Source organism: Anopheles coustani, chromosome 2 (assembly GCF_943734705.1).
Source record: "Anopheles coustani chromosome 2, idAnoCousDA_361_x.2, whole genome shotgun sequence".
NCBI lineage: Eukaryota > Metazoa > Arthropoda > Insecta > Diptera > Culicidae > Anopheles > Anopheles coustani.
In genome coordinates this window covers 68,745,859-68,756,356 of record NC_071289.1, presented here as the reverse complement: position 1 = coordinate 68,756,356, position 10,498 = coordinate 68,745,859, and the positions used below count along the sequence as shown (strand labels likewise).

At 47.9% G+C, this 10,498-nt stretch overlaps 3 protein-coding genes across 3 annotated transcripts; 1 reads left to right on the top strand and 2 right to left on the bottom strand.

Annotated features, from left to right (window-relative positions):
* The first annotated feature begins 290 nt into the window (after nt 1–290).
* LOC131262088 (probable RNA-binding protein 19) lies at nt 291–3,296 on the top strand. The gene is made up of 5 exons (XM_058264008.1): nt 291–391; nt 468–1,478; nt 1,542–2,094; nt 2,160–2,781; nt 2,847–3,296. The coding sequence occupies exons 1-5, from the start codon at nt 356–358 to the stop codon at nt 3,199–3,201; spliced, it is 2,577 nt and encodes an 858-aa protein (XP_058119991.1). The 5' UTR covers nt 291–355; the 3' UTR covers nt 3,202–3,296.
* Nucleotides 3,297–3,550: 254 nt separating this feature from the next.
* LOC131265861 (lebercilin) lies at nt 3,551–6,295 on the bottom strand. Its single transcript, XM_058268194.1, has 6 exons — nt 6,273–6,295; nt 5,378–5,579; nt 5,048–5,304; nt 4,756–4,975; nt 4,528–4,683; nt 3,551–4,468 (listed from the first exon to the last, which is right to left on the bottom strand). The coding sequence occupies exons 1-6, from the start codon at nt 6,293–6,295 to the stop codon at nt 3,551–3,553; spliced, it is 1,776 nt and encodes a 591-aa protein (XP_058124177.1).
* A 366-nt stretch (nt 6,296–6,661) lies between these two features.
* Nucleotides 6,662–10,414, bottom strand: LOC131262050 (ribosome biogenesis protein BMS1 homolog). Its single transcript, XM_058263962.1, has 3 exons — nt 10,305–10,414; nt 7,004–10,236; nt 6,662–6,939 (listed from the first exon to the last, which is right to left on the bottom strand). Exons 1-3 carry the CDS (start codon nt 10,360–10,362, stop codon nt 6,721–6,723), a joined length of 3,510 nt encoding a protein of 1,169 aa, XP_058119945.1. The 5' UTR covers nt 10,363–10,414; the 3' UTR covers nt 6,662–6,720.
* Nucleotides 10,415–10,498: the final 84 nt, after the last annotated feature.

Below are 10,498 nucleotides of genomic sequence, written 5' to 3'. Positions count from 1 at the left end.
GCAATTGGAAACCTCTCGATCTGGATTTTAAAAACACACAAAAATATGCTAATGTAAATTGAATCAATCGTTCCACATAAATAGTTGATTAAATCTTAGCTTCATTTGTATAGCTTTTGGACTTACAGCAATTCGTTTTCATAACTCAATTGAATAAAACATAAAGAAATTGTAAAAATAAATGTCAAATTGTATGTAAATGTCAAACTGTCTGGTCTACACTTTAAACACACATAGTTCTCACGACGAACCTTGACCCGGGATACCGCATGTTTTCATGTCAAACTTGGCCTATTGACACTGCGTAAAAAGTGTTGTTTCGCTGTTACACGTAGTTCTATGTAGTTTTGGAAAAATGTCGCGAATTATCATCAAGAATATACCAAACGGGGTACGTATCGGTGATAGCTGCGTTGTGGCTTTTGGTGGCTACTACTTTCACCCGTATCCTTTCCCTACACTTGCAGTTCGACGAGGCAAAACTCCGCAATCTTTTCAGCACATGCGGTATCGTCACCGACGTGCAGCTGAAGTACACACCGGAGGGCAAATTTCGTAACTTTGGTTTCATCGGGTACGAGAATGAAGACCAGGCGACCAAAGCGATCAAACACTTCAACAACACCTTCATCCGGACGTCCAAAATCTCCGTCGAACCGTGTGTTGCGTTGAGCGAAACGAAGAACCTGAAAGTGTGGAGCAAACACTCCAAGCAGCAAGCAGAAAAAGTGAAAAACGAAGAGGAACCAGCCGAAGTACCGGAGAAAGAAAAGTCAAAACCGTTGACGGGAAAGGATGTGCTCGGAAAGCACGAGAACGATCCGTTGTTCCAGGAGTATCTCGACGCACACAAACGTCCCGGCAAGGCCGTATGGGACAATCAGTTCCAGCATGCCGAACCGGAATCGCAACCGGCAGCAACGCAACGGAAGTCTTCCAGCGAAGACTCGGCCATAGAAGCGGACGAGTTACCAGCGACCAAGTCGAAGAAGTCGAAGGACTCGAAGGATAAGCCCAAAAAGGATCTGATTCCGCTGTTTGTTGCCAAAGTGCACAACATACCGATCAACACGAAGCGGCAGGATTTGATTCGATTCTTCAAAACCACCAAACCATACTCGGTGCGCATCCCTCGGAACAACAAGGGTTTTGCGTATGCAGGGTTCAAGACCGAGTCCGAGCTCAAAAAGGCACTTCTGATGAATAAAAGTTTCCTCGGTGGAAATCAGGTAAAAATTTACGATTTCACCGCGCAAAATGGAGATGTCAGTCAGATCAAGGAGAAACGAGACAAAGAAGCCAAATGGGAGCGCCAGAAAATGAACCAATCCAGTGAAACCATATGTGAGTCGGGCAAACTGTTCTTCCGGAACCTAGCCTATTCCGTAAAGGAGGAAGACATACGAGAGCTGCTTGAAAAGTATGGTCCTGTTGTGGAAATCGATGTCCCGATCGATAGCGTCACGCGGAGAGTGAAGGTAAGAATAATTTCAACCTGCTTTCCGTTGGGGTTTGCTTTAATCATTCTGTTAACCTTCCAGGGGTTCGGCACAGCTACGTTCCTGATGCCGGAACACGCCGTTGTGGCTTATAATGAGTTAAACGGCACGTTTCTGCAAGGTCGGATGTTTCATCTTCTTCCCGCAATGGTGAAGAACGATGAAGAAGCGGAGGGTGATGCGACCGACGGGAGCAACTTCAAAAAGAAGAAAGAACAGCTTTTGAAGAAAACGGCCCAATCCAGCCACAACTGGAACACACTATTCATGGGCGAGAATGCTGTAGCCGAGGCGGTGGCCCGAAAGTACGACACGACGAAGGAACAGGTTCTTATCTCAGCAGACGGTACCGGCTCCACGAGTGCCGCGGTCCGGCTCGCCCTCGGCGAGACGGAGATTGTGCTGGAGATGCAAAAGTTTTTGGAGGAAAATGGCATACGGTTGGATTCCTTCGAAGCGGGGAATGGGAAACGATCGAACACGGTGATACTGGCCAAAAATCTTGCCCCAGGCTGTACGGTACAGGATTTGCGTCGACTTTTTGCCCCATTTGGCATTCTTGGACGTGTTGTGATGCCACCGAGCGCAGTAACAGGTAAGATGGAAAGAGTAAATCTTGATCAATTGATTTGAATGGTTTTTCGTTTCCAACGTTTTCAGCTGTTATTGAGTTTCTCGATCCCAGTGAGGCGCGCAAAGCATTTAAAAAGCTTGCATATACGGTCTTCCAATCGTTGCCACTCTATCTCGAATGGGCTCCGGAGAACACGTTCAAATCTGCCGCCACGCAAGACGAACTCAAGCGCCTCGAAGAAACACCCGCACCTTCGGAGCCTACTAAAACGAAGGCTGCTGCGGCGATTGAAACCCCGGAGGACGATACTGAACCGGAAGAGGGCACCACGCTGTTTATCAAGAACCTTAGCTTCACCACCAACGAAGATGCCATCCGGGAGCGGTTCCGTAATGTGGGCGCAATCCATTCGGTGCAGATAGTTCGCAGCAAGGACCTCTCCGGTACGGGTCAAAACGAAAGCCGCGGGTATGGGTTCGTCCAGTTCAAGCTTCGCAAATCGGCCGACCACGCGCTGAAGAATCTACAGTTCGCGCAAATCGATGGCCGCACGGTGGAACTGGCCCGGAGCGATCGTACGCTCAAGTCGGCCCACGAAGCCCAGGATGGACGAAAGTCAAAGAAGGCACAGAAACAGACTGGCAGCAAAATTCTGGTGCGCAACATACCGTTCCAGGCGAACGTGCGGGAAATACGAGATTTGTTCAAGTAAGTACAGCGTAAAAGCTTGCATTTAACCATTTAGTTGTTGCTAACCTGCTGTTCATTCTCAGGGTGTTTGGAGACATTCAATCGCTGCGTCTTCCAAGGAAGATGGCTGCCGGTGCAGATGAAAGCCACCGTGGTTTCTGCTTTGTCGAATTCGTCCAAGAACCGGATGCGAAGCGAGCATTCGATACGCTCAGCCGCAGTACGCATCTCTACGGTCGTCGGTTGGTGCTGGAATGGGCCGCACCGGAAGACGGTGTGGACGAACTGCGGAAACGGACGGCCGAACAGTTCGAAGCTTCTTCCTCCAAGCGACCCAACAATCGGAAGGGTGCTCTTATTAAGGAAGATTTTTTTACCGCTCGAAAGACCAACAACGGGGATGATGATTATTTGGAAGATGAGGGTGGTGCCTTTTGAGATCTAGGAAATATAAGCTAAAAAGTTGTATCACATCTAAATGGTACGTCGGAAACAAAACTAAATAGTAACCGAAAATAAAAAATATCACTATCACTATTGACAAAGGTTTTATGGCTCAAAATGTTCCAAACGCCAAACAACTGAAGGTGTTCCATAAATTTAATGCACGATCATTCGACAACTTTCCGTATAAAAGTACCTTTATTGTGGCGTTAAAAATATACTCGTACACTGTTCCGTATGGCTGCCTATAAATAGGATTGTGGCTGCCGGATGAACTGCAAATTTGTCTTCAAACGGCGCGCCCGAACTGCACTCGACCATCCAATACGATCCGGGAGAAATTTCATTTGTCAAAACTGTCGCCATCGATTGCCTTCAGCACTTCCAACAAGTTTTGTTTCTTTTTCGGATCGATCTGTATTCGCTTCGAGTTGTCCAGCTTCGGACGATTCAGCTGTGGCTTGATCGGCTCTTTGCCGTGAAGGTCTTCGCAAAACGTGTCCAGCAGAGCTTCCTTCTTCAATATGCTCTGGTGCATTTCCTGTTTCATCGCCTCCAGATCTTTCGCCGACGATCGCTCCCCGCTGTCCGCTGAGTCCGTATCGTTCAGGTCGGAAGTGTTTGTGGACCGTTGTTTCTTGCCACCGCGCACGCTGACCCTCGGTTTTGGCGGTGAATATCCGTTGGTGGTGGTTGCAGGTGAGGACGAACTCAGGTGACTGTACTGCTCCTCGATCTCCTTGATGCGTGCCTTGTGCTCAAAGATCTCGCTCAAATGGGGGACCGCTTTCTCCGGCGATTGGTCCGTCTCGTAGTCATCCTCGTAGGATGTCTCGGTGGTGGCACTGTACGCTTTAACGGACCGGCTCTTCAGTAGCTTCGTCGAGCCGGCAGTGGTCATTTCAGTCTGCATGCGAAACAGCTCCGAAGCGATGGCCTTGTCGAATTCAGCTTCCTGTTCCAACGCGTACTGATTGAAATCTGAGCACATGCCCTCATCATACGTGTGCTGGTCTTCCTCCGGTGGTTTTTCATTCGCCTCGCCTTCTTCGGCCTGCAGTTCGACCCGCTTTTTCGAACTGTGGCGCTTTCTCGGCTTCGACGAGTTTTGTGGTACCGGCGGTGACTCCTCCTGCGGAGAGATCGGTTGCAAAATCCGTGGGCTTGGAATGGGTGCTTCGTTATCCCCTTCGCCTTCATGGAGTGGTTTTGCCTTCGGGGTAACGTCCATATTGGTCACAGGAGCAGGTTCAGAAAAGTTCTACAAATCAAGCCACATGATGAGAGGTCATTCGATACCATTCGTTAACGATTACTTACCGGAAAAGTAGATTTGTTACTACTTCCATTGCTGTAACGCACAAGAGGCTGTTGCTGCTGCAGCTGTTGTTGCTGCTGCCCCGATGATGGTTTTGGCGTCTTCAACAGAAAGCTACTATTCTTCAACAAAGTAGATGGTGTGCGTTTCTCGTAAATCTAAATCAGAACAACGAAAGCTCCTCACGGATGAGTTCAACTGTCGTAGTACATCAAATCCTACCACATTACCTCAATAACAGAATTCAGACGATTAATCTCGAGATGTGCCCGTTCCAATTTTTGCGCCATCTCACGCTGCTTTAGAACTTCTTGCTGCAGTTGTGCTTTAAAATTTTTCGTCTCCAGCTGGAGTCTTCTAGCGAGTAGTTTGGCATCGTTATCTTTTTCCATCATACGGTTTTCTAAATAGCGTACCCTATCTGCCAGTCTTTCGCGTTCTTCAAGATGTCTAAAAGCAAAATAAAATATTGCGATCGTTTGATGTACATTCCTATTAAACTGAAAAGACAAAAGGACGTACTTATCCTTATTGAGCTGCACTAGGTGCTTATTCTGGTCCGTAACGGTGAGTATATGTGCATCCTTAGCCTTCAGCTTGCTGTTCAACTCTTTGTTCTGGTTCTGCAGATTCCGATACTTGGTTTGCCAAGTGCGAATCTCTTCCGCATGTGAATGTAGCAGTTTGGGCAGCTCAGCGTTGGAATTTTCGTACTTCGATAAGGCGGAATCTTGTCGCTTTTGCAAAGCCTTCAGCAAGCGATTATCTTTCGTCAGTTCCTGTTAAATCGAGGAGGCCAAGTTGGAAACGATTAGCTCCTATCCGCATACGGTAATAGGAGCCATGGCTTACCGCAATATGAAGATTCGCCACCTCGAGCTGATTTTGAAGCTGCTTGAAGCGCAGCATGCGCGCTGACATCACCCGGTGTCGCACATCGCTATTTGAAGTCAGTACGATGGCCGGTTGCCTAGCAGCAGCTTTGCGTCGATGGAGCGCCGAAAACTTGGAGCTGTTATTCGAATAGAGGCTTTCCATACTCTGCATAGAAAATCTGGGATCAAAGATTAGTAATAAGTTTCACGTTTTCCGAAACCGTTATATTTAAAAATAAAACGCGCGTGGCAAGAGCATAATTAAGACTACATGTTTCGCCATTTGCTGGTTCCGTTGCGAATGGTGGGTGGATTAAATAGTGAGACATCCGGTGACTGAATAAGTGAAAGTAACGAAATCATAACGTCGGTGCGACAATGACGCTCCTGACCAGGGCAATGTTTACTTGGATAAATAAACCTCCGCCAGTTGCCATCCAATCGCTAACATATTGTGCTGCTGCTAAATAATAAAAGCTCCCCGTCGTTACCGGGAGCCCGACGATAGTTAGTGTGACCACGTGCGAGAATGGTGTGAGTTAGGAAGTTTTCCGTTACCAGGGGAAAGTGAAGGTTTGGCTGCACTAAATGGGTTGCATGAAAAGCGAGCCCTTTTTTTTAGCGACGCATGATTCGACGATTGTTTGAAAGGCGTGTGGTATGATGGTTTTTCTAATCATTCTATATGTTAAGATTATCCTCGCTGGATCTACCACTCACCACAGGGTGGATTTTATCATCCACCACGTACAATTAAACAGCTTGAAGAGCAGTTGTTTCGTTGAAAATATCCTTTGCAAAGCTTGCTCTGCTCATCGTTTGGAGGATGTATTCAATTTTTCATTAACGTCAGGATGTTCTCGAATACTCACGAAGTACGCAAAGCGGTCGACATAGTTGGTCACTCTTTCAAAATTCCCCAGCGCTTTTACGAAACGATTTCCCAACTGTGCTGCTGCTGGTAAATAGCTTCACTTCGGACACGATTGAAAAAAAAACACCCTGCAAATGGGGAAGCTCGGAGAAAAACCACGCGAGCACGTCGTCGGTCCTGCAACTCACTGGACTGAATGTGGAAAAGAAAATTTCAGCTGTTGAAGTAAAGCCAAGTATTTGTTTTGCGGCGTTTCCATGGTTACGAGTTGTTGGTTTTTTTTTGGAAAATTGAAGAATCGGGCGACTAGTTTCGAAAATACGTTTCGAAAATGAATTCGAATGGTTTAAAATCTTTTGGTAAGTACGTTTCAACACAAAAACCAAGTTTGATCATAAAATTATTTTATTTCATGAAAAGAAAGATGCAACATACACAGACGAGGTTCACTTTCTACCGGTTTTTAGTTTCTCGTCCGTCTTCGTGTCCATTTTGCTAATTGCTTTGAAAACTTTCTTCTTCAAGTCCTTCTGACGCTGCAGCCTTTTGTAGTTTTCATCCGTCAACTGTTGCTTATACTTCTTCGACCTTTCCTGCATCGCACGATGCTGTTTCGCTTGTTTGCTGTTAAAGTTCGTTTTTATCATATTCATCATTTTAGCAACCTGTGGATTGAGTAAAATAGAACATTAGAACACCATCAACACAACACCATTGCGAGGTGCATACCTTTTGCTCGTGCGGAGAAAGCACCACTGCCACTCGGGTACTTTCGAACGGTTTTCTCGGATTGATAGGCCCAAGTTTCGGTTTGTCTTTATAGGGAAGAGCTTTCTGGAGGCTTTTCGGTATCGTCAGCGGCCGGAAGGCGAGTTTTTCACGCACGATCGGCTTGTACGTACTGTCCTCCTTTGCCTCAAACTGTAGATTCTTCTCGCGCTTCAGCTGGCCCAGCGTTTTCATGCCCACCCAATGGCTTTTCTTTTCCGGGGGCAGCAGTAAGTTGGTCACCGGCGCGTAGAACGTGGGCACGGGAACCTTGAACCACGTCCGACAGAACACGATATCGCTCAACATGATGCGATCTTCGAACGTAGCACGGAACGATCCCTCCGGAGGTACGGCTTTCTTAATCTGCCCCCGAATGCCGGACACGGTTCGAACCTTGGCACCCTCGAACTTGGCCACCTCGAGCGTCGTGTTGAACATGCCCTTCACGTAGGTTGTTTTCTGATAGATTTTGTACGGTGTACCGATCAGCTTGAGCTTCTTCATAATGTCCACACTCTTGTCCGTCTCGCTGACGGAGCCGGTGGCCGCCACCCGGAAGCCCAACTTGCGCATCTCCTTCTGGTCGTAAGCCACCGACTGGATAGCCATAAAGCCCGTGTTTTGGGGTGTTACCGGCCCGAAGAAGCTCATACTGCAGGTCACATGATCCGGGGTATACTTCAGGTAGCGATGTTTGAAATCGTCCTCCACCTTGGCGTAAATCGGGCACGTCTGAAACCGGCGCCAGCCGAGCGAAATGATCAGTGGATCACCCGTCTTGAGCGTTTTCTTATACCACCGGTGCTTCTTCACCTTGCAGTTCACGAAGCCCACATTCTCCTCGGCCATGTTCAATCCCCCGATCAGGACCGGATAGCTTGCGTCGAAATGCTCGACAAACTCTGCCGGAACGTTCTTGAAGTTCATCCGCACGTACAAACCCGCCCGATGGCCTTCAATATTTAGTCGCACGTCCTCGTCTAGGTTTGCAAATTCTTTCTTATTCAACTCCGACTGCCTCAGCGCGTCTGCTTTTAGCTTTTCATAGTAATGATGATCACCCTCGATTTGATGGTCGTCCTTGGCCGGATTGTCGTACTCCGAGTCGAACTTTGCCTTCAGCTTCATCTTTTTGGCCATCAGCTCCGCTCGGGACATGTTTTGTTCTTCAATTCTTGAAATTTTCCTCTTGCCCCGATTAATGTCTTCCTCCTTTTCCACTTCCCCATCGGATTCTTCACCGGATGGTTTAGACGCTTGATGTTTCTCACCAGTTTCGAGGTCTTCAAAGTCACCGTAAACTTCGCTGTCCCCATCGCTCATGTCGTCCAGTTTCAGCAATTCCTCCGCATCTTCCGACGCTTTCCACTTGCCCGTCACGAAGCAGTTCTTGATTAGATCTTTGTTCTCCTCCGTCGTCCAATCGCGCACCCCATCGCCGTACTCTTCGAAGAAGCTGCATTCGTCCACATCGAGGACGGATTTTTTCTTCTGTGCTTCGGCTTGCTTTTGCGCGAGGGATTTAAAAATGCCACCGAGCAACCCATCGTCGTCGTCTTCGTCGTTTTCGTCCTCGGCAGCTGCTTCCCCCTGTTGACGTTTGTGAAACTTGCTGAAAACTCCGTACACAATTTTCATGAGGCTTTTGTTCGTTGCCTGACGCTCCAGGTACTCGTTTCGGGCCCTTTTCGCAAGACCTTCTTTCCAGGACATTGTGTTATTGCCAGTCGATGCCTCCTCGTCGTCCGAGGAAAGGTATCCACTGGAGCGCTTCGTTCCCGCGGACCTTGCGTCGACTTCGTTCACATCGTCATCGTCCTCATCTTCGTCGCCATCGGAATCGGCTTCATTCTCATCGTCATCACCGTCCTCATCAGGCATCCAGCCTAATCGGGCACCTTTTACGTAATCCTTTTCATCTTCGGACTCTTCGACACCCGAATCCTCATCACTTCGATCATCTCCCTCCTCGTCATCGTCATCTTCATCGTCGTCACTCGACTCTTGGGCTGCCTTTCGTGATTCATCGACAAAATCGCCCGACTTGATCACATCCCCTCCACTGAATAGACGGAATTCTTGGTTCTCGATCGTAACATCGAACGTTTCCTTCTTCTCGATGAACGAGTTAACGATCTGCTCTTGCTCGGCATTTTTAACTACTCCCTTCTTGTGACTGTGCGAACCCTGCAGTTCGATATACACTGCATCCTTATCGTACACAATGCCACCGACGCCAGACATGGGAGCGTAAAGTAGCCGCTCTTTTTCGAGGAGGCTTCTTTTCTTCTCTCCCGACGGCAGTGGACATGGATCGGTCAACGTGTTGAGCTCGTCGATGTGTAGATCACCCAGCCCGGCAATATGTACCATATTTTCCTTCTTCAAAGGCACACCCCGAACGTAACCGTACAGCACTACATCGCGGTCACACTTGGCGTTGAGACGAATCTGCTCCGCATTCGTAATGTCCTCTATACGATCGGCGACAATGTAACTGTGCGCACCGCGCCACGTTAGCGGGCGGAACTTCATTACCGAAATGAACCGTCCCAAGTTTCTTATCTCGTTCTTCAGATATTCACCGTGTATCAGCCCGGATAGATAGAAAAGCTTCGCCCCATCGTAAACCTCCTTCCAGAAACGATGTTTTAATACCTTTTTCTGTATCTTCAACGCACTGGCGTTTTTGATCATGTCCAGGTGGTTGAGGATGCCCATAATCTTTGGCATTCCGTGCACCTGGCAGATGTTGAGGAATTCGAATATTTCCATCTCAAAGCCAAAGCTGGCATCGACCATGAGCAGCACCAGGTCGGCACACTTGGCGATGTCGATCATGCTGTTGATGTCGTTGTTGCATTCGATCAGGGTAATTCGTCGCTTCTTCGACGTCACCACCGTGATCGGCCCCTTGATGTTGGTCACGTTGGTTTTGGTGAAATTTTTGATCATATTCATAATCAGCGTGGTCTTGCCAACCTTTGGTGGACCGACGACAGCGATCAGCACCGGCGGTGGTTCTTCCGGGGTCTTATCGACCAGCGGAATGTGCTGCTTCTTGGTAATAATATCCTCTTTGCGCCGGAAACGCTTTTCGGCCGACCGGGCCTTGGTGATGGCAAACGCTTTTGGGTTTTTGGTGCGATCAGTCGGTTTATTCTTTGCCTTTTTCTTGTCCGCTTTCACTCCTGCGGATCAATGTGGATTGTTGTGTTCAGTGGTAATTACGCGATTACTAAAACACAATCCAACTTACCTGAGTGCCGCTTTTTGTGAGCTTTCTTGCTCTCGGAGTGTTCTCCATCCTCACCCATAATTGTTGATTTATACGATCACAAACAAGCAAAACGAGTGATTTTATTTAGTATCACCGAAATTGCACGAAAAAATCATGCGAACATGCGGTTTTGATAGCCCCAGTCGATCAAAACAGACCGGGTGTTACGTTTA